General features: G+C 44.7%; 2 protein-coding genes and 1 long non-coding RNA gene across 5 annotated transcripts in view; 2 read left to right on the top strand and 1 right to left on the bottom strand.

The window, feature by feature from the left end:
- The window catches only part of LOC110980751 (uncharacterized), a 29,755-nt gene extending 25,201 nt beyond the window's left edge, over window positions 1-4,554 (top strand). Inside the window, exon 3 of the mRNA XM_022237699.2 lies at window positions 112-4,554. Coding sequence (XP_022093391.2) covers window positions 112-585 — 474 coding nt within the window. The 3' untranslated portion in view covers window positions 586-4,554. The remainder of the gene's footprint in view (window positions 1-111) is intronic.
- Window positions 4,555-7,581: 3,027 nt separating this feature from the next.
- LOC147796819 (uncharacterized) lies at window positions 7,582-20,997 on the top strand. The gene is made up of 3 exons (XR_015427634.1): window positions 7,582-7,793; window positions 18,269-18,427; window positions 20,232-20,997. It is a non-coding gene; the product is annotated as an uncharacterized LOC147796819 (long non-coding RNA).
- Window positions 12,916-27,830, bottom strand: part of LOC110980752 (E3 ubiquitin-protein ligase TRIP12-like) — a 55,710-nt gene continuing 40,795 nt past the window's right edge. For all 3 annotated transcript variants that reach the window (XM_087145532.1, XM_022237700.2, XM_087145533.1), the window contains exons 29-43: window positions 27,707-27,760; window positions 26,933-27,135; window positions 25,758-25,963; window positions 24,821-24,972; window positions 23,761-23,903; window positions 23,403-23,556; window positions 22,842-22,940; window positions 22,189-22,303; window positions 21,143-21,297; window positions 20,489-20,653; window positions 19,246-19,410; window positions 18,256-18,369; window positions 17,658-17,752; window positions 16,884-16,987; window positions 12,916-15,871 (exon numbers count right to left, since the gene is read on the bottom strand). In XM_087145532.1, the coding sequence (XP_087001658.1) occupies window positions 15,675-15,871; window positions 16,884-16,987; window positions 17,658-17,752; window positions 18,256-18,369; window positions 19,246-19,410; window positions 20,489-20,653; window positions 21,143-21,297; window positions 22,189-22,303; window positions 22,842-22,940; window positions 23,403-23,556; window positions 23,761-23,903; window positions 24,821-24,972; window positions 25,758-25,963; window positions 26,933-27,135; window positions 27,707-27,760 (2,121 nt within the window). In that variant the 3' untranslated portion in view covers window positions 12,916-15,674. The remainder of the gene's footprint in view (window positions 15,872-16,883; window positions 16,988-17,657; window positions 17,753-18,255; window positions 18,370-19,245; window positions 19,411-20,488; window positions 20,654-21,142; window positions 21,298-22,188; window positions 22,304-22,841; window positions 22,941-23,402; window positions 23,557-23,760; window positions 23,904-24,820; window positions 24,973-25,757; window positions 25,964-26,932; window positions 27,136-27,706; window positions 27,761-27,830) is intronic.

The following is a 27,830-nucleotide window of genomic DNA, read 5'->3' as shown; positions in this document are numbered from 1 at the left end:
ACCCAAAAGGGCCTGGGGGGGGGGGGTTGGGTTCAGTGATTGGAGAGGGTGGTCAATAAGATGACCTTTTATGCTGTCGGTAGTGAATTCAGCGTCTTTGTTGGTCCACAGGATCTGGTGAAGAGTCATCTACTTTTTGCCGTGCGAGAGGAGGTGGAGGTGCTGAAGGAGCAGATCAAGGGGCTGCTGGAGAAGAACGAGCAGCTGCAGCGGGAGAATAACCTCCTCCGCCAGAAGCAGTCCCAGGCCCTCCCCCCGCACCTGCCCTACAGCCAGTCAGAGGCGGCCCCGCCCCACGTGGGGGCGGGGCCCCCAGCCGGCCAGGACCAAGGGGGGTTCCCGACGCTGACGGGCCCGGCCGCGCCCCGGGTGGAGGGCTACCAGCCGGGGGCCGGGGAGCAGCCGCCATTTGCCGGCCTGCAGCCGCTGCCGGGTGCTGCACCCGCCCAGCAGCAGACCCTGCCCCAGCAGCAGGCGGGCCAGTTTGGTCACCTACAGCAAGCAGCTCCGCAGCAGCAACCACCGCAGCTCACGCTACCGCAGCAGACATCGACCCAACTCAACCAGCCGCCGTCCCAGACGTGACGACAAGGCCAGGGCATTAGGAAATGATTTCATTCTGCAATTCTCCTCCGCATACATGTCATCTGCGAACCAGTTTTTTTTTCTTAAAAAAAAAAAACTTTTCCAAGTGCCCACGGATTCCTGCAAAAGCATGCCTTTCATTTCTGCTTTCCCGCTTTTGAAGCGAGCTGACTGTCGAACAGCAAGTAAAGCGGCAGGAACGACTTCGCCGACGGAATGGTGGACAGATGAAGGTGTCTTAAATCAATTGCAATACGTTATCTGTGATTTGTTGATGTGTAAAAAAGTAAGCAGGCAACAGTGGTTTCCATGTAGGTACATCAGTCAAGAAATATTCTTTCTACACTTGCAGCTTAAGTGGTCTTGGAGAAACTTTGACTGTGCCGTTGCCAAACATCCAAACTTTTGTTGCGCTGTGTGAAACCCAGCTCTGCGGTGCAGGCAGGGTTGTGACGATGACATCGTGGGGTTATCCCAATGTGTTTCGAGGACGAGGTCCAGAGGGCGCCCGTGTATCGGTATGGCTGCATTTGATAAACGTGACTTTGTGGCTTTCGCTAACCTAACTCATTACCGCCTTAAGCTCCTGCCGGTTGGCATCAAAGGCATTCGTTGTGACAGCATCTTCAAGATTGATGGTAGCATTTGCAAATCAGTGCTCCAATCTCCCCCCCCCAAAAAAGGAGGAGATTGTAACCCCCCAAAAGTCATTTCTCTCCAACCTTTTTGCTTAAATTGTTCACCCTGTCAGACTATCGAATTGCTTCACCAAGATCAAGATTTGTTATTAACGGTATGCAGAATGTTTCGTTTGCAAAACTCAAAATGCGCATAAATAATAGTATCAGATCAAAAATGTCATTAACATGCCGTACCCAGTCAAGGCCCATTGGGAGTGAAAATGCTGGAATCTGTGCCAACCGCGTCAGGCAGGAAAAAAAGTCAGTCCTGAAATGTGGCTGCCGTAGCTTGTGGATTACTGTTAAAAAAAAAAATCACCCGCCGCATTTTCCAAGGTGATTCTCAGAGGGTCTGTTTTCCTCAACACTTGACATCGAAGTGGTGCAGATTTCTTGCCTGTGCAGGAGCGACATGTAATTTTCTGGTGTGAGTGAAGAGCCCGCAGGACGGCATTTTTTGCTCCGACTGGCCATTTTCATAGGGGGGGGGAACAGCAGGTATTGTGGGCGGACAAACTTTCAACCACAGATGATGAAATCCTGCGGGAGGTGCCGGGCCAAGAATGGTGTCCGTTTGGTCGAGGCGCATCCCGGAATGTAACCCGATCGCCACGCAGTTGAGCACAGGTTCGGCTGTAACTCACTCACAGCAGACGTAGACTTGGAGCTGAATCAGGATGGCGTTTGGTGCGACAGGAGTGTCTCGCAAGGGGGAGACGAAAGCGACTTAACGCACACACTGCAAAAAAAAGAAGCAACATCACGACTGTGTACAGCTGCGCCTGGAAATTGTTCCACTTGAAGTTGGATAGTTCTGTGATGGCTGTTACATTTTGGTGGTCGCGCACTGTACAGCGTTGTATAAAGATCAGAAATGATCACCCGAAAATCTTAAGTGCAACTTAAATGTGTTAAATTGGTTGACTGCAGTTGTGCAATTCTTGCAGCCGTTAATGCTGACAATATCTGCTTGTGCTCTTTGTACTTCATGCATAGGTAAGGTTTAAGACACCTGGTCTATGTAAGCCCCAAATCGACGTCTTGAATGAGACTATTTGTGTTCTTTCCTGGAGCGCAGAGCAGAGGAGATGAATTTTCAACCTGATCCTCGTTGGGCCCTTCATGTCTGTTGCTTTTCAGTATTTAATGCTGTTCTGGTCAAATCTGCAGATGACTTTGTAAAGATGCAAACAGATTGGCTCATCCGATCCCTAATGCTGTGCAAAGTTGTGCGTAGAGAGAAAATGTCTGGCGTTGCTCTCAATTAGTGACGCTCCATGCATGGTATGCAATTTCTTTGATCCTCATTTGGTATCAGTCTCGCACATGCTTGCTTACGCATGTGTGCCCTGTGGGCTATCCCTCTCCCGATATGTAGAGGGGCTCTTTATGGCCAAGACCACAGCACTTGATATCTGAAGAGATTGGGGCTTCATCGCACACACCAGGGAGTATTTGCGAAGAAGTCCACTGTGAGAGAGATGCGTATGGCCCCCCGAGGCTTGATCACCATTGCATTGGGTCCATGGGATTGGATGTAATCTCAGAGCTAGTTGGGATGTCAAGATGTTTGTTGGGCCTGCAAATTCATCATTTTCAGGATTCCTTGAAAACCAGGGCTAGCTTGCCCAATCCACTGTCTTTTGCTCTGTGGACAGCTTTACAACGTCTCGGTTTCCAATCGGGTCCTGTGCCTTGCTTTTGTCCGCCAAGAGAGAAGTAGTCTTGTAAAGTAGGTGTGTACTCGGTCGCTTGGAGCAGTTGTCTGCCCTGGAGAATACGAAATGAAACCAAATTTAACTCGAGGTTTTAGCCCATGCTACCCCCAGAAGACCCGTAACACCTTGCCAAACCTCACGATAACTTGAGGCTTGAGGTACCCAGGGGAAAAAAACAAACTAAAAACCTCTTAAAATCTCAAGATATTCTAAAACCTTGAGTTATCGCATGTTGAATTTCGCATTCTCTCCATACTGTGGCATTTTCTCTGTATTGCATTCAGACGCAAAACATTTCTTGCTCAATTGGGGCATTTCACAGTAGTGCGCCTCCAAGAGTTTCGCGTTGGCCAATCACAATGCGCAAAATCTGTTGACCCGATGCACATTCGGAAAGGGTTGACAGATTTCGCACGCTGTGATCGGCCAACACATTGCGAACTCTTGGGGGCGCACTATTGTGAATCGACCGTATTGTAAGCAGTTGTTTCTGCCCCCGGAATGTGCACATTATGTACACGCATTGTGACAAAATAACCATTTTCTTTGAAACACAGTTTTACGTAACAATACTTGTCTAATACTTTCACTTCAAGTTAGGTTTTAATTTTTGCTGTCATCAGTTGTACATGTTTATGTATCTGTCATGGGCAAGAGCATTCATTCCAATATACTGTGTTATTGTTATTTATTATTATGATTTGACAAAAAGGAATCAAGAACTTTTTTTCTTTGTGTTTTTGTTTTTATTTTGTTTCGGGGAAAGATGCTCAGTTGTCTAGAAAAATTGTTTGTGTCGTTACGTTCGTGCTTCCATCCTTTATTGTGTGCTCGATATGATAAAATGAATGCAACATTGTTTACTAATAAATAATTCTTTTGTTGTAATTATTATGTACATGTATAATGTACCTTTAAAGGTTGGCCACATTGATAAGTGTACACTTGTAATCCATTGTTTATAGTTTAACCGGCCGTAATTAATGTGAACGCTTAAATTCTGATGATTGACAGAAAAAGTGCGGAGCTTTTTTTTAAAAATTAATTTTCAAAAATTGTTAAACATTTCCATCATTTCAAACTGTTGTTCATGTAAGGGCATTTCTTGTAAAGGAAAGTGTACTCTTTATTAAGCGAAGAAAAAAAGGGAAAAGGTGATTTTGGTCTAACTTGAAACTTTCAGCAACTCAGACTTTTAAATTCAGTTTAGGGGAAGTGTTTGCGGGTTTTCGTTGTTGTTGTTTTTGTTTACCGGCAGAAAGTGGAGTTAACCTCCCAAATCGGTAATTTGTAACCAGAGATAATTGAAAATTCTTTTGTGTCGTCTAGTTGCACAACATACCGGTATTTCGTTTGCCACAAATACTCACTCTAAATTCATGACTTACTGAGTCGCTTTACGTCTTCATTGTCATCTCATTTATAGTCGGGTATATTTTCTTTTGCTCTCTGACTGGTCCGAGATCCCTCGGTATGAGGCATCTCGCATATTTATTCTGTTATCTCCACCAAACGGTATACTTCGAATAAATTCTGTGCGGTGTTCGCCCAGAGATGAAAAATGCATGTTACACACCGAACCTTCAACCTGTTCCGTATTGCACTAAACAAGAATTCAACTCCAATACCCTTCGCATTTACATTAATCATGATAGCGTCATTCGAAAATTTCTTCCCTCCAAATAATAGTCCAACAACTTGTGTGAATTTCCCCCATTATGCCAATAGTTGTAATTACAAATAACATGTATTCAGGCATCACAGATAAATCTGTATTGAAAATCAATAGATTAGAAAAAAAAAACCTTCGACCAAACGTTAAATTCAGAGTTTTTAAGACATAGCTGTTTGCTAAGATCCATCAACGGCAGTGTAGTAAACAGAATTTGGTGATAGACTGCAGGTTTTCTGGTTACAGTCGTAATCTTTGCCTACCAGTTACTGGTAAAACTACGGGTGGCCGTCAGTAATTTTAAAAAAAATCCAGCGTTTAGAAAAATCGCACCCAGTTGTATCGAAACACCAAATACATGTATTATTACATGTACGACTGTGTGAATGTATGGCCCTCGTGAAAGGTACATGTAGAGGCAAACCAGCTAAGGGTGAGATTACTGCAAGTTCTGGGCCGCACAACCGTTCATCTTTCTCGTGCTGTAGATGTACATGTAGGTAAAAGTAGTGTCGTCACGAAAAACATTTTCGAAGAGAAAGGTCAGCTATTAGGCCTACGACGTTGTGGTGGTAGCGAGTCGCATAAATCAAACTGCGATACTTCAGCCTTAGGAGCAACATTGTACCTTTGCGAAAATTCAGTCAGAAGGATGACTAAGATCCTGATATCCAATGTTCCCCCGAACACGCATTTGCACGTTAACGTAATTTGGAATTAATGACTGCAGTGCACCTTAACCTTGATTCCAGTGTTTATATCGCGTACATTCCTATTACAAAGAGCGCCCTCTTTACAACCAAAGGTAAATAACTATTATTCTCTCATCAAAATAAATGCTTAGCAAATGCCGGATTGCGCATGATTCAGTAAGAGTTGGTATTGCTTAATTGTGATATGTAGCGATCAATAACAACGGTAACTGTGATATAAAAGTTCGCATTGTTATCTAAGTAATTTCAGAGAAGGATAGTTAACCTCGGCAGAAAAAAATTGTCTCCCAAAATAGCTATAATGTAGTAGTCAGATGATGGGCTCACCTTTACACATTTAATGTCTTTTCCCACACGCCGTCCTTGATTTGAATGCAACCTTTCCCCCTTCGTTGCCGAAGAGACTGTTTCTGTCATTGGTTTCTTTTTTTACTTCAGTTACATAAACTTCAATTGAACAGAGTCATGGGCAGCATCGGTTTAATTAATTGATGAAGAAAAGGCGATAACAAATAGAAAGTATGTCACAAAATTAGTTCCTAAAAAGGACAATTTATACCTTTTGGGAATTATTCCCTTTTCGCGGAAACCTTCCAATACCCGAGACTAAGAATTTAGATTGTATAAACTCGATGGTATTTTGCTATTCCGAAATTCATCGCACACTGTAAATTTTCCTTTTGTAAGGAACTTTATACCCAGCCCATTTAAACCGTAGAGAGATGTTATTAATCGTTGTCCATTTTCTGTGCAAACTATTTTAGGAAAGTGCAACGACAAGCAAGACGCTGGTAATAAAACGGCACGCAAAAAATAGAGATTTTACTGCACAATTCCCTGTACATTTACAAAACAACGGTAACGGACTTTGTCTGTCAAAACAAATTAAAGAGTCGGTTATGTCTTGTAAAACTGAAAAAAGTTGGTGTGGTCTTGGTTATTTATTTATTAATGTGTGTGTGGGATGGCTGCTCTCCTTAGCTTGCCAATAACTTCAGTCTCTTTTTCAGACTGTCGGATATTCAATTTTGAAATAACTGGAAACCTGATAAAGAAGCGCGCGCTTTTGTGCCCTGCGTGATGGCATTACCAGAGCTGTTACTAATCAAGAGAGTTGCGACATGAATGTCTCAGTTTTCGGAAACAAAATGGTAGACTATGCGCCAGTGCACAGAACATAGCAATAGCTGCATGTTGTACTGCGCACATATGAAAAGCCACTCTGGTTCCATTTCGGGTAGCAGCAGCGTCGAGTCTTGGTAATAAGCCTTTTGCGAGTTGCATTAATAAAAACACTGAGCTAGTGACTGCTCATAAACATAACAGTTGGAATTCCCAAGACTAGAGACACTGTTACCTTGTGATTCGGGGCAAGCTTTTACATAGCGACCACCATCCCTGGAATGGACTGGTTCCTTTGTACTGGTGTAAGGCGTCTCTTACGTAACTAAACAAAAGCCTGCCCGAATCACGAGGTACAGAAACAGTGTTTAAAGAATTGAGAATTCAAAGTGTTATATTCACGCGAATTTAAAGAGCATAGTTTAAATTTTACTCGTGAAAGGCTTATTGTTCCATTTTTATGATGAGGTGTTCTTGGATCAAAGTGCACTCAAGCGTGTGGGTGTCTTGCGTCCACACGCATTCGCTCATTGCCCAGCGCCTGAAGGGCTGATGGCCTTGTATAGATTTTAGTGGAGGAAATACGTCACACGGGGTTAAGGCTAACGACGCACAGGCACTTTGGGTAAATTTCTGCCAGGCGCGCGAGCTCCTCAATGCGTTACAAAAGCGGCGGTAAGCCGTTGCCAATTCGATATTTTTTCGTTTTCTTCCTCATTGCTGAAAAGATTCCAACTGCACTTTATTCGTTCATCCAAAGTTGATTAAGATAACCAATGATTTGAAATATATCTCCAAACGACACGTGATCAGTGATACTTCGAAGATAAATTACCACACTATGATTGTACCAAGGCCATTTTTAATGATAATGTGTTGCCATTAGTGAATCTAAATATTAGGATAACCCTTCGCTAACAGGAAGTGATAACCTCGCGGCCGCAGGTCGTTCACAATGTAGCCAATCACAATGCAAAGCCATCAACCCTTCGCACGGCCCTGTACGAGGGTTGGGTGACGAGTGAACCACGTGCATGCCACAGGTAATTCCTTTCAATCCTGGTGCGGTACGGAGAGAACGTTTTACACATAACGCGCCAAAGAACACCAAGCGAGCAACTGTGCATCCACAGTTGCTTGTTCCGCGTTCTTTGGCGTGTGTTGGGGGCGCACGGCGGACACATTCAGAAGAGCTGAGGCCCACGGTGTGCTGTTGTTTCACAGTCGAAGTAGAGAGCTACTCTGGGCCAGTCCCAGATGTCCTCGTTGCTATCTTCTGGCTCGTCGAGAAGGGCGTTGAAAGGTAGGTGTGTGAAACTTTCTGGGCGCATTCGAAACCTCATTCTCGTGGGACTCATGAACAGTGAACGTTGGTCAAAGTGTGATGCCGTGAAGAAAATCATCAGATCTTTTGAATACCAATGAGCTTTTGTGGGTACATTAGAATGAAATTTGGTACACTGAGTTCTTTAACTTCACGTGGACGTAACAGTTTTAAAAGTCTCCATGCCAAAGAAACTGTTAGACTTAATACCTCGTCATTTGGGGCATGCTTTTGCTTAATAGTTACATAAGAGACACCTTGCACCAGTACAATGTTTTCAATGGATAAGAAGGGCACAAAGGAATCAGTCCATTCCAGAGATGGTGGTCGCTATGCGAAAGCTTGCCCCCAAAACAAGGTACAGCAACTGTGTCTTTAGTCTGGGAAATTCAAATTATTATGTTTATGTGCAATCAGATAACTCGGCTTACCAGACTTTATTCAAATTTAACTCGCATGAGGCTTATTATTGGAGCAAATTTAGCTTGGGTAAAAGGGCAAAAATCACCATTATTAAAGTAAATCTTCATTAATTCTATTTTGTCCACGGAGTAACGATTGTGTGCTTAAATTTAGTATATGGTAAAACCCATGATATAATCTTTGACAGCTTTGCAACAGATTTGGGCTCAAAACATTCCGCAAAACTTTGACCCAGGAAGTATTTCAGATACTGTTATCGCAGAAGATAAATGCTATCGCTTCTCTCTGCCAAAATGGTATTTTTAGCGGCAGGGGTTTTCTGAAACCTTTTTTTTTTTTTTTGGGTAAATGGAAAAATTCTTATCCCTGATTTGTAAAATTGTTTTTCACACACTAAACAAATAATTTCTTTCAATGACCCATTCAATTTCAAACTTATACAGTCCCGGCATCGTGATAATTGTTAATGTTTTACGAGAATTCATTGTTTTCTGACTTACAAGAATGATTTTTTTTAGCTAATACATGACGATTTTGAGAAAATGTTCAACTGAAACTTTTAAATTGTTTTCAAGATGTATTTTGCGTTGGGGAGATGTTAATTATATATATAACGGGGTTTTTTTGCCCTTACCCAACGTATATTAAAAAAAAAAACCGTTATATATATAATTAATATCTCCCCAACGCAAAAAATACATCTTGAAAATAGTTCGCGGTCCCCGCTGCTTCATTTGACTCGGACCGGCCAGCCGACCCCGGCAAGCTCGGTGGTCGAGTGGTTAAGACATCTGCACTAGTAAGCAGGAGTTCGTGGGTTCGAGTCCCACCCTAGTAAGCTTGTGAGGTTTTTTCGCAAGCTCTCGGACAAGCACTGAGCATACAGTGCTTATTAATATACGTTGGGTAAGGGCAAAAAAACCGTTATATATATAATTTTAAATTGTTGTTTGACTGGTGACAACAATCCATCGTATTTTTGACAAATATCGGGAGTGATGGCTTGGTGATGCTGAAAACTGCTTTAACATAGGACCTATATAGGCATAAAATGATGTCCAAGGGCGGTTGTGCATGTTTCTCGAGAGAAATCAGCTTGAAATTTAAGCTAAATTTCTAAATTATCATTTTGATGTGACTTTGAAAATGTTTAATTTTTCTCTAGGGATGATATTAAATTTGCAACGTTTTGATTAATTGTAAAGGAGCAACCGACACATTCGGGCATTTGACAGTTTGATAAACATATGCTTCCTGTTCTTTCATTAACCCTTTTAAGAGCATATTACGTATTAGCTCACCCTTTCGTTTGAATACCTTAAAATCAATTATATCTAAAGACCACGCTCATTCAAGATCAAAATAATGGCGACACATGACTTGAGATACGTAAACACTCATGCGCAAGAGCGCATGTCCATCGCGACCTTCGCTATACCCAGCAAGAAATGAGGCCGAGGGGTACCCCCCCAACATGTCCAATCCCTATACACATTCCAGACTATTGTTACTTAACACATCCCCCGAAGATGTCTGAAAGGAATTCCCCAGATTCCTGCGAGACAATGACCAACACAAAGCAGGGGGTTCTCTCCGTCTCATACCTTGCTGCGTATGACCTTCGCTCATCACCCGGCGCTAGACTGGTTTCCGTCCCGTACGTAGTCTCCAGACGTCTTACAGACGTCCTCTGAAAATAGGGGCCGTTTAGTGGGTAATGAATCCGGCAGAATCCTGCCGAGCGTTATAAATGAGAAAACGATGCCCGCTCGATGCACAATTAAGCACGAGCTGATAGTATATTTTGCTTTGTCTTCTTCATGAATGAAAAAAAACTTCACCATAAATTGTTCATTTACCTAAAATTTAACACAATAACCACTGATTTGAAATAACTTGCGGTAAAACAATTTATCAGTGAAAATCTTTGAAAAACATATTGCCATACCGTGATCGACAGAAGCGTAGCAAGGATAAGTACTTGTGTTTATTCGTTTCACTGCTCTGCAGTGTAATTGGTCTGACAAAAATTTAAATATTCAGCATCCAGATTGACAGGGCCAATCATAGAGTTGTTTCTAAATGTAACTCTATGGGGCTAATAGACCTTAATAAATTAACATTCGCATGCGACTTATGATGGAAGAGGGGGCTATACTAGAAAAATCACGATTATGGAGTCTTTGTAGAGAGCACTAGAAATCCCGCTTAGATTAGAAACTAATAGCAAAACGATTTAGTGAACAAAACCAGTAAATTTGAGGGAAAATTATAAAGTCACGTCCCAGTACCTTTTCAATGGCCCACTCACACTTCTTGCCGCCAAGGCCATTTGTCTATCGCACATGTTAAACTGCTGCTAGAATAGGAACGGGGACCAGGCCCCCTGTTCAGGCATTGTGGAAATTTCGAAGGGAAACCTCGAAATGAGGCTAATCGAACGCTGCAGTGTATTCGTCAAGGCATTCTGGGAAAAACGTCAAGCCGCCGCACGCGCACGTTCCGTCATGTTCATTATCGAACAATCCACCGTAAACGTCATGACACCACGGACGTGTATAATAAAATCTGGACTCGCAATGCCCTTAATCAGCCTATAGAAATCATTGAATCCACTCGCAGCCATTTTACCGAGCCGAATACAAAGCTATCCCGGCAATGCCCGCCTTTGTTCTTCCTGACGTCAATAGAAGGGAGCCAACCCACGCTTTTGTATTCGGCTCGGTAAAATGGCCGCTGGTTGGCTTCTTTTTCATAAAAAAGTGTTGCAAGTCCAGGTTTTTTATATACGTCCGTGCATGACACTCGGGCAGCCTCCTGAGACCTGCTCGCCATCCTGTTTAGTGGTGGCTGACACCAGGGCAGGCACGAAGATCAGGTGATGGCTAAGCGAACGCTCTCGTGTAAGTCAAACTTACACGAGAGCGTTTGTGCTGTCACTACCCCAGCTGGCGAGCGAGTCTCCAGAGGCTGCCCGAGTGTAATGACGTCACAGATGTACTGTTCGAGCATGGACGTACATGGTGGAACATGGCGGGGACTCAACCTTTTTCCCAGAATGCATTGAAAAACGCACTGCAGCGTTCGATTAGCCTCATTTTGAGGCTTCCCTTGAGTGTAACAGTGGAGTGTTCAGAGAAGCTTAATCGCACGCGCCCATTTTGAAAATAAATCTTAAGTCGGCATAATCACTTTTTGAGTTTTCATTTGTATTGGAAAGAGCAAGTTGAGCTTTTTGTTTTGATGTATCACTCAGTTTGGCATCCTGATGAAAGTGGATACTCCATGGTGAAAAATGCTTTGGGTTCCTATCCGCTCCGAGCGGAACAAAAGAGGGCGTGTTTTTTGAGTACTCGCCGCATAGGCGCGCGTTTATAATGGGATCAATGGCGCGTTTCACGCGGAACACTTAGTACGCGTAACGAATTTATTCCTTATGCCATTTTGCAATACTCAACTTCGGCTCCGTCTCAGGCTTCAACTTTTTGATAGCTAATTTTGAAGCTGTAAGCGCAGTAATGAGTCTAATAGTGCCACATAACATCAAATAGAACGCGTGCAAAAACCTGCTTTGAAAACTTACTACCACCTGTCTTTCGTCTGCCGCTTGGGGGTGCACTTCAACTCGGGGCGGATTGATTTACACTGCGCAAAATTATTCTAAAGGACTTTTTACTCCGAAGTTAGGTTCTATTTAGAAACAAATCGACGAAAACGTGCAAACGTTTGTCAATTTGGATTTATTTCGTTGATAGAGAAGTTCTTTAATAATCACTTTATATGCTTCCGATTTTTTTTTAATCAAACAACTGTCTCTGGGTGCACCATGTACATCTACTTTCCAAAGGGGAAATGGTTTTATTGCCATCTTGAGAGACTAGTCTTGATTCGTCTCGCCTCGTTGAACCTTCCCCTATTCTTATGTCGTCTTTACTCTCTACCAACAGCAGAGCCGCGATTGGGGCCTGCCAAGTCGGTTTTCCCTAGCGTGTGATGTGTAAAAAAAAATCAATGCCAGGCAAATTTGGCCCGTAGTTGACAAATCTTCAGAACTTGTAAACGCACGGCGTTTTAAACCCTTTGACAAAGGAGAAAAAACTGGGGGACTTTTTTTTTTTTACCAAAACACAGGTTTCTAATTGACATCACGTTTCTCCGTACTAAACTCAATAATTTTGTACCATTTTTTTCATTGCCATGGAGCCTATACACATTTGCCAACACCGACCTGAAAAATGTAACCCTAGAATAAGCGTACTTTCCTTCCCAACTTGTTTTTAATATCGCATATAAATGTCCCGTTTTTCGTATCTCTGTCATATCTAAAAGCTTTGTACCCTTCATGAATACAGGCAATTCATCATAGTGCGCCACCAAGGGTTTGCAATGCCTTGGCCAATCAAAACGCGCAAAATCTGGGTCGAAAGATTTCGCGCACTCTGATTGGCCTACGCGTTTAATACAAACTCTTGGTGGCGTACTATTATGAAACGGCCGTATTTGTTCAGTATTTCACCAACAAGTCTACAAAAAATGCAGCTCCGTGTTATCTTCAGTGACGGGGTTGCTCTCTAAAAAAGCATTCGGGGGGAAAACGAACAGTGAAGTTGATAGCAAGCGCCGTTCCAGAGCCACATTTTTTGGCAGGTGGGCCAAAATAATTGACGGCAGACTAACATTCTGGGCGGTTAACATGTAGCAATTTTATTATTGAAATTCACAAACGGTGCTCAAGGAACAAAACAACAAAATGGAAACATTAGAAGCTACAGCCCTCGAAGCTAACCTCCTACGACTCTGCCCTTTTTCATATTATTCAAAGCAACGTGCTACGCAAAAGTTTACGATTTTGGACTCATTTTCCCCAAAAAGGCCTCTGTGAAGGAGACCAATTATAAGCAATTAAGTCATGGATAGCCAGGGGGCATCTACTCTGTGCAATTACCGACGATGCAAAAAAGGGTGATCACATCGAAACGTGTCACTCCAGTTAAAGGTTGTGTCCTTAACACTGACCCATTTTTTTTTTCAGCGACTTGCAATTTGCGAAGTGAAACGGGATGCAAAACGGCATCTTCTGTCAAATCAACACCCAGATGGCAATATAAGTGATTGATGTTATCTAGGGAGGAAGAGGGTATAACGTAAGTTTTTAGCAATAAAACTACAATGACTGATTTAACCAACTCCCTGGTCGCTCTTGCCAAAAAAAAATCCCCAGGAACCTCAACTATGCAAGGAAACACAGGTCCTTTCAACATTCACGAAGTACAATGTGCCCAGCGGAAGCTACAGGGGTGGACCCCTGCCTTCTTTGATCCCTCAGGGTCCCCCAACAGATCTTGCGGAGGAATTTGAAGGGTCTGGCAGGGTGACAGGGTTGAACTGATGCCTTGTGGCCATGTGATCATTGCCGATCTACATGCCATGGGCAATTATACAATTTGAATAGGGACCGGTGGCATGCATCTGGCTGAGCCAACTTTTTCCATTATGAAAATCAACCTTGTTGGGAGGAGGGAAGAAATCCCTCCATTACTAGTGACACTACTTTGTTGGGCTGATGCTCCAGGAATACCTTCAACAGACTGTTACAGTTATACTGACAACAACAGAGGGTTTGCACGGCTGCCATCTTGTAGGCCAATGCTATTGTTCAACAGGACATGCACAAAGGAGGCTTTCTGTGGAACAAAACAGCTGCCCTGCAAGATGGCTATCATGCAAAGCCTCTACTGGACAGAGCTGCTGCTGGTTTTTTTTTCAATAAGCCTCAACTACTTCAAGTACTACAACAGGTAAATCAAGTGTAACTTTTTTGCCACACCCCGTTTCTCATACACCCAGAGGCACGCCCTCATACCTCTGTATCTAATTCTTGCCTTTTGGACGTGCATGTACACTTTTAAGCTCCTGAGGGGGTGCCATACAAACGTGCAAACACGTATCTCTTAGATGCCACTGGTTCAAAAGTCTGTCATTAGAGTGGTGATTACCTACTAACCCTCACTCCTGCAGTGGACACCATGCACAGTTTTTCTGGCCTGTTGATGCTGAACAAGTTTACGACAACCAACTGGTTCGCCAGTGCACTGCCGCCAACTTGTCTTGGACAATTTGGCGGCTGCTCCCAGTGTGAATGGGGGTATCTTCACTGGGAGGAGAGTGAACCGCTTTGCTTGGTCCAGTCAAACAAGCTTCCTGGCAGAGGCATGGGTGGTGGTGGCCTGACATCTTGGGAAGAAGATCTTCCTTGGAGACTGGTGGGGCATACGGTCAGTGGTGAGGCTTCCTGAAAGCATGGCCGATCACACTTCAGCGACAAGCTCTGTCACGGAAGCAATGCATCTGGTCATCGACGGTTATTCAGTTCTTCACGCAAGGAGTGCTTTTGGCAGTGGTGGGGCTGCATTTTGGAGGCTTGGTCTGCTCACCGATTGTGAAGAAATCTGCTTCCAGGCCTCCAAATGGTTTCTCAGGGCACCTTGGCATCTGTGACAAGGCTTCCGAGTGGGAAGGCAAAAAGACAAGTTCCACCCTTTCCCATCATTAGGGATCCTATCACGTCACACACGATGCTCACGCTCTACATGCTCGGCTGATACTTCCACTCGGGAATCTCAAACTACACTGACTGGTGAAAACCTTTGATTAACCAATCTCTTCTGTGATATCAATCCAAAGTATTCTCCATGAGAACACTGGGTTGCAAGGTCTTCAGAAAAGATTCGCATTCGCTTGGAACTCGTTCTGTAGCTGCTGGATTTCTAGGGTAAGATATATGTATATATTTACTCGCGGCCTTCATGGTATGTCGATCATACACTCTACTGCAGGATTCTTGAGGACAGTCAACCGCTTACAAGACCAACGCTCATACCTAACAGCATCTGATTACCTTGCACCTGTGTGGCACCAGTTTCAGAAATCTGTCACGAGGCATCATGCAAGCATGTATGAATGTTTTTTTCCCCAAGTTCCAAACTCTTTGCATTGGTCAAATGAAAAGAATCCTTCCGATTCAACAAAGAAGTCACATCTGAAACAGAGCATACTCTTTTTTTTTTGTACAAGCTCTCCACGAGTGGCAAATATGTATCTCAGTTTCCTCTACATCCATATAGCATATAGATTAACCAAATAAAAAAAAAAATAATTCCAAGAACGGCAGATATGTCAGCATCATTTTACTTCTCAGTTTTCGTCCTCTGTTGGTTTGGCTTGTTGTATCTGACCAAGCTGTACTGCATTGTAACTCCAGATGAGCAGAGATCCACCTGCATTCTGGTAAACAAGATGTCAAGGGACAAGTTCATCCTTCAGCGCGGCAGCACGATCGTCGAGGCAGTCACTGCCTCTGTGCCCCTGTTCTTCCCTGCACCTCCCACCAGCCAAATCCTGGTCAGAGTCTCTGCCGTCCAAGCCGCGGCAGCCTCTTTACGACAGGTGGAAAGACAGCTGGCCCTCCTCGGCGGCCAGCCGCAGCTTGAACTGCATGATCTCCAGCGAGCTGTAGTCCGGGAGCTTCAGGTAGTTGACGCAGGTCATGACGGACGGCAGGAAGTGGTCGGGATTCTCTGAGGTCTCGAAGGTCTTGCGGACTATGGTCAGGGGCGGAGTCAGGGCCTTAAAACCTGGAAGGTGACAGGGAGGTAAACAGAAGAGACATGAATGAATGAACTGCGATACGAGAGCAGTATATGCAACAGTAATGTAGGGTCTACACGTTTATTCGCAGTCAACAAGGGCGATTCACAATGCCATGCGCTGCAACGGTCAACAAAAGTTCTTTGCACTAGCCGTGCAGTGTGCGGGATGCTCAACTTTTTCCAATGTTTATTTGTCTGGGCTGAAACACGCTAAACACTACTGAAGTGTTTTAAGTATTGGCGTCAATTAATAAACAGTGATGATTTTTTTTAGGTAGGAAATGCCCTGATCTATCACAAGTTTCCTCAAGCCATCTAATGACATTAGCTCAAATACAAAATCAGCCATTTTTTGTCGACCCTGAAGTTGAGAAATGACCTCTCTGTGACGGCGTCTTGGTGGTGCACTGTACTGTGAATCACTCATAATCATAACAGAGCATGCCCAGTTGCTCAGGTTCAGTTTAGAGACATCTACTTCAACATTCTGCAGGTTTGGCTTCATGAAATCAGGCGACAAAAACGGGCAAGACTGATGCAAGTGGTGGCCATATGACAAAATGCCCCCCCCCCCGAAAAAAGCAAGTCTGTAGTTTATCTGAGCAATTTCTCATAGAGAAACTGTAAGCAATTACACGAAAATACTGAGATGATACATGTACTTAAATGCCAATATCTTTAGATGAAAACGAATAGACGTGCATGACAAAGTGAACTGCAGAGAGAGTGAGTCAAGGAAAACGTGGACAAGGATGGCTGATTGATTGAACTTGAGGGAGGCTGACAAACTGATTGCAAGAACGTGGCCGTAGTTCGTGTTGGGAGATTAGGAAATGTTGGTAGGAATGTTGAAATCAGCCAACAGACAACTTGGACGAGTCCGTCAGGGTCCACTGGCTCATAGCCTGCCAATTTGGGTAAAGTGTCCGGCTCGGGGACAAGGACACCAAGGTCCTCTTGTTTCACTGCAAGCCACTGAAAACAAATGCCAACTGACCCCCGACTGGTAGCCTGGGGCTGCCGGTGACAAACTGCAGAAATTGTCTTTGCTGCTGTGGATCATACGATGCCATGATCTCAAAGAGGAACTTCACAGCAGTGCTGCAAGGGGAAAGAAAAAAAATACCTTGATAATCACACAGAACACCGTTAGATACACAGCTGAAAGTTCCATAATTAGGACTGACAACTTGTTTCCAAAACAATACATCAATATTTCGTAAGATGACAAAATTATAAGATCAAATATCCAAAAGGTCGGCACACTTTATGCGAGATAAATAATTAATCAAATTAACAATTCAGAACAAAGGTCCCTTTTTTCTCCAGTAAACAGAGAAGCCAGCATGGTGTTTGAGTTTGGCAATGACTGTGAAAGCCACACAAAGCCACACAAAGCCATATGTCCTCACTCAAAATCTCCTTCCTCGCCCCGAGATACAAATGCAAAGCTACATCTGCCCTTCCTTGCAGTTTCTGCCTTAATTCAATTTACATAAAGAATTTGGGCTTTTGCGCTCTTTCCTTTTTTCCGTTTGTAATCACCATTTTGGAGGCTAACAATGTATCTTTTGAAATGGGGTGATCAGGTTTAGTTCTGCAGTACACAAGCCCAACATGAATTTTGTGTAAACAACTGTGGTTCCATTCAGACGTTTGCTGTGACCCACGCGCACTGGCTTTTCACAGTAACAATTTTTGCGCATCACCAATTGCCCGTCGTGGGGAGGGGCTTAGACTCCACCTCCCAGGTGGTGAGAGTGGGACTGACCTGTCGTGAGTGTAGCCGTGGTCGGGACGACAGCATTCTATCAGAGTCTTGATGTCCCAGGGCTCGCTGCTGTTTCCGCAGAACATCTGATCCATCTAACAATCCGGGCGGCAATGACAAAGAACCACTTATAGTGAAATCTTCTACAGCGCAGGTTTTCGTTGTATCCTTCCGAAAGATGGCACGGCAGACTACACTACTTTTAGGGAGTGCACTGGAGTCTTCAGCAGCATATAATCCAGTAAAACTTTCTAACTTGGAGAGGTCTTATCAGATAATTTGAAATTTGCTTTACTCCTTTTGAAGTGGCTTTCTTTCTCTGGACATGACATATAAAATTCACCAAATTCTTACAGGAACCATGGACAGTCAGTGAAACTCTGAAGTGGGTACAGCTACGAATCTATATGTGAATTCAAATTTTGCAACTGCAAAATGTTTATTTGAATCATTAAAGGACTCAAACAGAGAAGAAAAAGCTTCAATTTTTTCTCTCTTCTGATGACTAACTCGACCTGCCAAAGCACTTGACAAATATCACTGGCGGGCGAACACCACTAAAGGCGATTTAGAAATGAAACGCCACATTGTGTCCTACCTCTTCTGGGTAGAAGCTCAGCAGATTTGACAGCGGGAAGACCGACTGAAAACCGTCCCTCAGGGCCTCGAATTGCCTGGACACCCCTTCCACCAGAGTCCAGTGAGTCACAAGCTGCAAGGACATGAATGGGACGGTATCAACCGCTTGTCTTTCCCCAAAAGTTGATAGGGTAAGTATGCTTGACAATAATTGCAAATGTTAGGAAAAGAGACAACGGCCTGCAGGAACTCGGAAAATTGATTAAAATAGCTCACTAAGGGATTTCCAATGAACACTCAGAGCCGCTAGGAATCTCTACTCATCAAAGATTGTATAACAGTGCCAACATACCTAGACAAACTAGCAAAGTACCAAAATATTTCCACACGGAAATCATCCTTACTTTTCACAAACAAAACCCTACACTGATTCAAGTTGATATTTAAATACTCCATTCTTCCCAAATTTTGGCATTTTCACGACACTGGACAATTAACTTTAATCCTAACAAACGAATACAATTGTATTTATTTGACCATGGGAATTAAATACGCTTGCGAATTAAGTTCAAGCCTATGAGCACCACGCAAAAAAGATTCCATGCAGTTGTAACTGCATTTTGGGGCCAGGGCTGATGAACAAAACAAGAAAGACATCATACAAAAATGTTTTCCTAATATCTTCGTTTCGTTTTAATCCCTTGGAGATTCAATAGGTAATATTGGCTACATTGACTACAAATAAGTGGATAACTTCGGTGCTCCATTTATTCTTGAAAGTTATCGAGATTACCATGAATTTATTAATGTTAAACTCCCTGCAGCTTCAATAATCCAGTGAGGACAAAATCAGAATAGATTTAATGGGGAGAGGCAAGCCAGAGTTTCAGTGACATATCTGTGACAAAAAAATCGACACCAAGCCTTATGGCATTAACGGGAGGGGGTGATGGTATGTGGTTTTCAGTGGAGATGGGGTTGGGCATGGGGCGAGGTCCCAACAGCCTACCTTGAGGTACTCCTCCAGGTTGTGTATGGAGACCACCGTGTCCTTGCCGCCTTTCTTCAGCTCGATGTTGCCGTAGCCCGGCAGGGTGAAGTCCAGCCCCAGGTCCTCCACGGCACTGCCGTCGATGGTCAGGCTGTCCAGGGCCAGCTGCAGGCTGGCCGGGGTCTGGACGGAGCAACGTCGGTAAAGAGAGGACGGGTCATTTCAATAAGGAATCTGTGCTTGCATGAAAGTCATGTAAAGCATGACAATGCAACAGTCCAGTACTTCGCAAGTACTTACAAATATTCCATAAGCACTTCACAGTACTCACAGAAGTGCTTCACAATATGAACAATTGCTTTAAAAGTACTTGATAGTACTCACAACTGCTTCACAAGTACCCACTAGCCTTCACAAGTACCCAAAGTCTTCAAAAGTTGGACACAAAACCCCCTTTCTCAATGTAAGCCACACACCACAAGTACTCAGACACGAGCTCAGAAAAAGACAGGTATTCATGTTCGGCCACTGCCAGCTAAAAAAGTACTTCATACAGCATTTGGATGATAACTGATACATGGGGCAGCCCGGACATCCGGGATTCTCGCAAACTGACAGGTACTGCGTCGGTGAAAACAGCGACCTTGGCGACGTACGCACGCACCTGCCAGTCGGAGGATCAGGTTATACAATCTTTCTTTGATCTGTACGTACGCGTGCACTCGCTGCAGTTGTTTTCATCGGCACGGTGTGGTTGCTACCCGTATTTCTGTGAAACTCCCGGATGTCCGCACTGCCCCGTACTTATGGACTACTTGCGAGGTACTAAACTACAACACTGGTCAGAAACGATTCATATCACATGTCTTAGCTGATTATCACATACTCCAGCAACCATTTTAAGCATGTCTTGGTATTAAAGTCAAGTGCAACATTTTTTTACCACAACAGAAGGAAGTGTACACCTTATTCCTCCCGTTCATACTTTTACTTGCTGTCAACAGTTTGCCACCTGGACTGTGGATGACATCAAAGACTTCTAGGTCCAAAAGCGCGAGTTAGCAAGACGGTTGGATGGCACACGGCCTACTTCGGACACCCCCTCTCAACATGCAAATGCACGAGACGCCGGTGAGCTTTACCCACTTGGATGCCCTGTTTTTCAACACTGACAAACACGGCCACTTGATTTTTGACTGCAAACTCAACCCCTGGCTTTACTGTAAAAAAAAAAAGAGAGAACAGAAACGGGATAACTCACATGTGAGCTGTCCTCCAACAGTTTCTTCTTCTGCTGCATGAGCTCTTCCAGCTGGTGGAAGGAGCGAGCCAGGACTGGGTCAATGTACTGCAAGTCGTGGGAGTTGAGCGAATCCGACTGGCCCAGCAGCCACTTGAAGAAGGGGAGGCTCAGCGGAATGTCGATCTGCGTAGCAAAGGATCAGTGGTTGAGAGGTTACTCAGTCCTGCTTCTCGGCTGAGAAGCTTCTTGAATGCTTTGAAAATCCTCTGCTATGCACGAGACCCACAGCGCACGCTTTCTGCATTTTTTTAACCAAGGGTCACGTCCTGTGTGTAGAGTTAACAGTGAGCAGGCTTTACCGCACTCAACCCGGCAAAATCCTCTAAAAACCCGAGTGAGATCTTTGGAAGATCTTGTAGGGTTGGGCTAAATACAGGACTTGCCCTTGGCCGCACTGTGTAATTAGGTAGTGTGGATTCAGGAACTGACTTAATAAAGCAAAAGCGCACTATGTGGAGCGCAGAAAACCTTGCCAAGTTTCCTATCAAACGAGAAGAAGGACTCATTCACAGAAAATTGCAAGAAACATTCAAAGGCTACTTAACCGAGTCCTACAGTACACAAGTTTATGAGTTCCCTCCCCCTTTTACATGTTCCTTCTCCGGAACGTACCATTCTTGAATCCATGAGCGCCTTGGCCATGAACTTGCCCAGGAATCGGAACTTAGCCTTGATCTTGTTGACAGTCTGGCTCTTGGTGCTGCGGCTGAGCGGCGCGGGGAACAGGCCATGGGTGGAGTGGACATACTTCACCCCGGCTTGTGCACCTGAACGAGAAAAACATGTTCAAAAGATACTTTTCTGAGACCCTGAAAGCCAGTCAGGTTCTTGTACAGAGCCCGAAAACAAGGCCAGAGAAGCCCAAATATATCTTGCTGGGGCGTGATGTAACCCCAGTGTTTGACCTGAGAGAGCCTGAAACAATGATGTTGCCCTGAAAACTGGTCCCTGTGGAGACCATGTCCAGATCTGTGATGATCCTGCACTGGTAAAGAAAGTTCCTCATAAGTTCAAACGTTCCAGTTCCATGTGGAATACTACATTCAGAGAACACTGTGAGTTCCCTGTGGGAATGTGTCATGTTCCTGCTTAAAACGGGCCGTTCCCGAATGAAGCAAACAAGGGCATTGTTCACTGTTCCCATTTATGAACAACTGCTATTCTCGGAACAAATAGTTGGCATCTCATTGGAACGTTCTACAGCATTCCAACTTTCTGAGATGTTTGTGACCAATTGGGAAATACGGGCGAGGACAAACAGAATGAAATTCGGTAAACTTGAAAAATCATGGACTGTATCAGTCTGTAAAATTATAACAAAACAAAGGTACCATTCAGAAGCCATCAGGACAGCTCCGACAACCACGATTCAGGAATTCGGGGAATATGCTCAAAAAATTTGCTAGCTTTAGGAGCAAAAGGAAAATCGTTCAGGGAAAAAGGAAAGATGTATGTAGTGAATGTCTACCTCAGGTAAAGGCTGCAAACACCAAGTCTGTGAGGGTGTCTCCGGCTCAAATTTAGCAAGGATAACTATGTGTGGGATGCAATTCAAGAACCAGTGCAGCTTCCCCTCCCCCCAAAAAGAGTTTGCAGAGATTTCAAACTGGTGAGTCAGGGGCGTTCTCAGAAACACTTCCCTCGCAGCGCTTCCTTACCCTTGGCTTCGGGTAGCACCACGTGTTCACCCCGCCACATGTCCAGGTCGGCTCTCTGGAGCTCCTGAGACACCAGGGCATAGAATTCCAGCGTCGGACCCAGGCCTGTGCCAACCTAGACCACGGCGAAAGGAAACAGAAAAAGCCTGATACTTTAACAAGCTCATGCAAATCATTGAGAAAATTGGTCTGATCCAAACAAATCAATTGCTTTCTCGTCCAACTTCCATGAAAGTTGTGTGCAGAGGACAAGGCTGTTATTTGTCAAGAATTGAACTCTAGGATGTTGACATGGACGACTGCAGAAAAGTTATCAACATTCGACAGCTTTAATGTTGCCACTGGCTTATACTCCTGCCAATAAAAAAAAAACCCCAGGGCAAATATTGAAAATTTTTGGCATTTCAAAACCATAAAAACCCACCAATAAGCTTGGGTTTACAAAATTACAGAAGTGGTCTTAACATAGCCACAGGTGACAGTCACATGCCATAGTCGCTGGCACAGCCAATGGCCATAGTCATGTCTGCAGTCATATCCCAGCCATGGCCATAGCCATAGCCACAGTCACGACCGCAGGTGCACATACAGCTGTGACCGCAGCTGCCATGTTGCCCTTTTTCTGTTTTCAATAAAAATGCTCCGCTCCTTACCTCGTTGTTGTACTGGATCTCCAGAATGGCTCTGGAACCGGCTAGGTCGTCCATCACTGTCTCTGCCTGCTTCAGGAGGTCATCTCTGGAAACCGTTCGCTGTAAAACACAGGGAGATAAGGTCAGAAAGCCAAATCATATCATTGCTGTTGCTTCCCAAATATACACCACGCCCTAGCCACGTCATGCAGACCAAGCCTTTTTTCTCAAGCCAACCATGTTAATAGCTACAAACCTGTAACCATGCCGTTACCGTGTTCTCGGGAGCTTGTGTTGACTGCTACTAAAATACAACAATATACAGCATTCAACGACTGCCGCATTCCGGTCTCTTTCTGTTGCATACTGCTTCCTTCTGTTGCACTCTGTTGCAATCCGTTGCAATGTGCTAAATTCTGTTGCAGAGCATTGCATTCCGTTGTACTCTACAGAGTTCTGTTGCAAACGACTGCATTCTGTTGCATAACCATACGATCTGTTGCATTTGAAAGCCACGTTGTAAAACTGGCCCCATCCTTCTGCCGCAACCAAGTGCACTGTCTGCCATTATACCCCATTTACCTTTCTCCTGTCCAGCCTGGGAGCCACCCTCTCGTTGGCATCCGACGTGTTCATGTCTGGGTTGTTCTCCTGCAGCCGCTGCATGGCCCGGTCGCGGTCAAACGCGGTGGCGTAGAACAGCATCTGTCGCGTGTCAAAGGGCAACAGGAAGGGGCTGCAAAGAGGCAGAAACGAGAGAGGAAAAAGAATTGAAATTTGCCATTTTTGTTTCTGTCTTGAAGGATGAACTGCTAACTTAGGAATCATTTGAATAAATTCAGCAGTGACCAAGCAACGACATCAGTGATCTGGCATTTAGGGGTATTCAATACTGTGACCGGCCCCCTCTTTGATCTTGGAGAATTCCCGACAGACTGACCATGCTCTGGCCACTGCGTTCAGCCAGGACGGCAGGTTGCCCGTCATGATGACCAGCGGATCCTGGAGCTGTCTGGCCGCTTTGGCTGTCAGCTTGCTGTTGGTCAGCTCAGCTGGGCTGAGGGCAGGCTGGGGTCCAGCTCCCTATGGTCAGTAGAGGAGGAAACACAGAAAGGAAATCAATCTAACGGACGAAATTGACTGGACACTACCACAAGGCTATATGGACCCTACTTCATTCAACTCCAATCCATATTTGGAGAGATGTGAGTCCTAATTTGCTACAGCTGATGCTTGCATGCTAGTACAAGGTCTTGCTACAAAGTAGCTTATCTTAACAGAGCCAAACATTTGACTCAAAGACGCGACTTTGACGGTTCAATTATATATGTGACGCACCATCCCAAAACCAGGCTGAAGTGGGTAACTTCATAACCCTAAAATAATGGAACTTCACTGTTCAGATTTTCATGGGAGTGTTATAGCTATCACTACCCGTAAGAAGCTTACTGCAAACAGAATTTTGATTTAACATGGATCACACTAAAGTGTAAAAAAAAAACTGACGGAGAGGGATTGTCCAACATCACAAATACCAACTTCAGCCTGATTTTGGGATGGTGGGTTCAATGTTTAGACACACATAAGTTTTCACAAAAGCAGAAAAGCATTTGGGCCAAAAAAATACGTCGGGTGTTTGTTACTCATGCACAAAATTCCAACATGAATGACATGTGGCCCCAAGCGATGCAAAACTTTGAAGTCCTGATGCACAAGGAACCCTGCCGACCCCTTTTCTTGTGACGTCCTGCCAAGCCCCTTGGTGGTAATCGAAGGCCTTGTTTGTTTCACACAGATTCGGATCACGATCAGTGCTCCGTCGTTGGTTTACAAACTCAAAACCTAATGGAAGGTGCAGACCAAGCTTAAGGATCACTGATCGCAATCAAGATCTGTGAGAAACAAACAGGCCCTATACCGTTTACATTGCACGGCTTGTAAACTTGACAACTTAGAACGCTTTGCGTTATTTCCCGATCTTCTTCAGACTTTTTTTTTACCTCGTATAGGCAGTTCCAGTGTTTGCAGAGTCCGTAGAGAACGCGGATCAATGATATGGCCTCCACCGACGGGTCGTCAATCACCACCCCTCCAGGCAACTTGGGTGTGAGGTAGAGCTCGAGCGAGGAGACGGGGGCCGGGCATATACCGTCTACGGGAGGGGAGAGAGAGGGCCGTGACAGCAATGTGTTTACAATGACCAGGATGCCAGACTCAGATAGGAAATTCCTTAAGCGCTAAGCAAAACATACGCTGTGAACAGTCAGGTGTAATATACATTGTATGGTTGTTGTGGGGGGGGGTGGTAACCAATTGGGGTGGTAACCAATCCCTGCGAAGCAGACGTTTTCCTGTGCTGGGGAGCCCCATACAAATGGCCCCTTCACGGTGCTTCCACAGAGGTCAGAATCTTCTTTGCAGTGTGCATAGAAAAAAAGTGGAAAAGCACTCACGAGTTAACAGACCTGAGAACTTCTGTACATAAATCTGAGCACCCGCAAGGGGGTGCAAAGCAGCCATGATGGCTATGTTTTGGATAAACTGCAGAAAGCAAGGAGGTAATGTTTATACTATCAAACAATTCAGGTACTCAATAAGTGCTGCAAAAGTCCTCAGCATTCTGAAAACTTGTGTCTCTCGATTTCAGTTTACATAAAAACTAGTTCTGTCCAATTTTCTTTTAGGTGTTCACTGTCCATTGCCTGTAAAGACCCCTATCAAGTGGCAGCCACCTCGCTTTTCTACCATTGAAACCAATGTAACTTAATTGCAGCTGGAGGGGAAAGTAGCCTGTTCCCTTTTCACAATATGTGAACTCATATTACCATTGCTGATGGGTGTACTGGGAACAAGACAAGCATGGCAGCATCCCGTTCACTGCTGGTTTACAATTCTACTATGGTGGGGCTTGGGGTAGGAGTGGCTGGCATCTCTTACCTAGCCAGAGTTCATCGTGTTTCCTGGCCTTGCTGGCCGCCTTGCTGGCACCCGCCCCTTTCCCCCGCTTGGTGGCGCTCCCGCCCCCGCTGCTGCCGCTGGTGCTACCGCCGGCACTGCCACCGCTGGCGTTGCTGGTGCTGCTGGTGGCCGACTTTGGAGTGCCCTGGGCCGCCTCGGGGCCGCTCTCGCTGGCCGGGCGGTACCTGCGGGGTGGAAATGTCACAATATCAACGGTGAGAATGCTTGTGTAGGTCAGGCCAAGACAAGAAGTATTTCTGCTTTTATCAATGAAGCTCTTTGTAATGCCTTTGTAACCTGATTCTTGTGTGGCTCTGTAAGGCCACAAATGAGGTGAAGGACTTCAACACTCCGAAAACGCACCTAATTTGGAGTCGGTTTTTGATTTGTATCAGCAGAATTAGGTTTCATTTATACCGAGGTCCTCCAGAAATGCAAGCTTAAAAAGACCATGTGTGTCATGTCTTCTCACATCTCCAAGTTAAGTCCCGAAGAAAATTTCCATTTTACAAGCGTATCAAGTCACATGACCCAATCAGAGTGTACAGGAACGAGGAGCAGACTATCTTTTGCAGGGCATTCAACCTTATACCCAGCAAGAAATGAGACCGAGGGGTACCCCCTCCAACATGTCCAATCCCTATACACATTCCAGACTATTGTTACTTAACACATCCCCCCAAGATGTCTGAAAGGAATTCCCCAGATTCCTGCCAGACAATGACCAACACAAAGCAGGGGGGGGTTCTCTCCGTCTCATACCTTGCTGCATATGTTCAACCTACAGCATTAGCAGACTTCGAACGAACATTCCCTTTTATGTCACTTGTCACATCTTTCGGTTAGGTTACGGCTACTAGCACTGAAATGCTATTTAGGGTCATTCTCCCCACACAGTGATCACATAGGCCCCGAGCGGGACCAAGAGAGGGCGCAAGTTTCCTAGCGATGGAGAATCCCTTGGTGGGAACTGCACTTTGCTGGTTTACAAACGAGAATGAAATGTACGCTTTACAGTCGCGTCGCTACCGACAAAATGAACACTCCCCACCAGCATGGCTCAAAGCAAAGAGATTTGGCCATGCTCAGGTGATGACTGGTGGAGGGCACGGAGATGCGCTGATCACGGGGGGGAAATCTTCACCGCCACCCACCATATGACGTGCGTCTTGATCCAGATGCCGGCCCGGCCCAGTGGGTTGCTCTCGTCATCCGTGTCCCGGTCCTCCTCGGCCGAGCTGCCGCCGAACTGCTTGACGGCCTGGTAGACGGTCATGTTGTAAGGCAGGGTGCGGTCGTTGACCACAAACTCCAGCTTGTGCTTGATGTTCATGTTGGAGCTGGAGAAGGCCGCGGCCTGGCCACGATAAAAAATAAAACCAGAGCGGATACCGTTGGCTAAGTTCGTTACGCCTATCACAAACTGAAAATGCGAGTAGCACTTTGTGAAAACCACGATAAACAATTTGGGCTTCAGGAACTGACACTGAGGCGTTGAAGAATTTGGTTTTCACGAACTGACAGGCAAAAGCATAGAACTGACTTATCTTTCATACAAAAACACCTTAGAGGATTCTAAACAAATCTACCTCGTCAGTTTAATTGTGGGATTAAGAAAAACTGCACCTAGAAACTTATTAACTCGGGAAATTAGGGAAAAACTTGCTGCGAAAACCAAAATGCACTGCGAGTCTGACAGAAGAGATCAGTTACAGCTTGTGAATTTTATGAAACAGGAGAGCACTAAGGCACCGATTGTGGGTTCCATACGTTTGTAAATTTGACTGATGACAAATCGGAAGACTATTTTTATAAAGGGACTACTTTCATGAAGATGACTTTTTTCCCATGGCCACTCAATCGGCATTATCTGTACAACCCGTTATGAGGCCAATCGGATTCTCCCTTGTCTAAATGGACATTCTCACCAGCGATTCATCGATGTCATCATCTGAGGCATCATCATCACTGTCCTCGTCCTCCTGAAAATTAAAAAAAAAAAACTGGGATCATTGTCGCATTAAGTCTCGGGTACTGATCCGCTGAATACAC

The sequence above is a fragment of the Acanthaster planci genome, linkage group LG14, assembly GCF_054643075.1.
Source record: "Acanthaster planci isolate LZ-2023a linkage group LG14, COTS_SCS, whole genome shotgun sequence".
NCBI lineage: Eukaryota > Metazoa > Echinodermata > Asteroidea > Valvatida > Acanthasteridae > Acanthaster > Acanthaster planci.
Note: the sequence above shows the minus strand (reverse complement) of the source record. Positions and strands in the feature narration are given on the sequence as shown.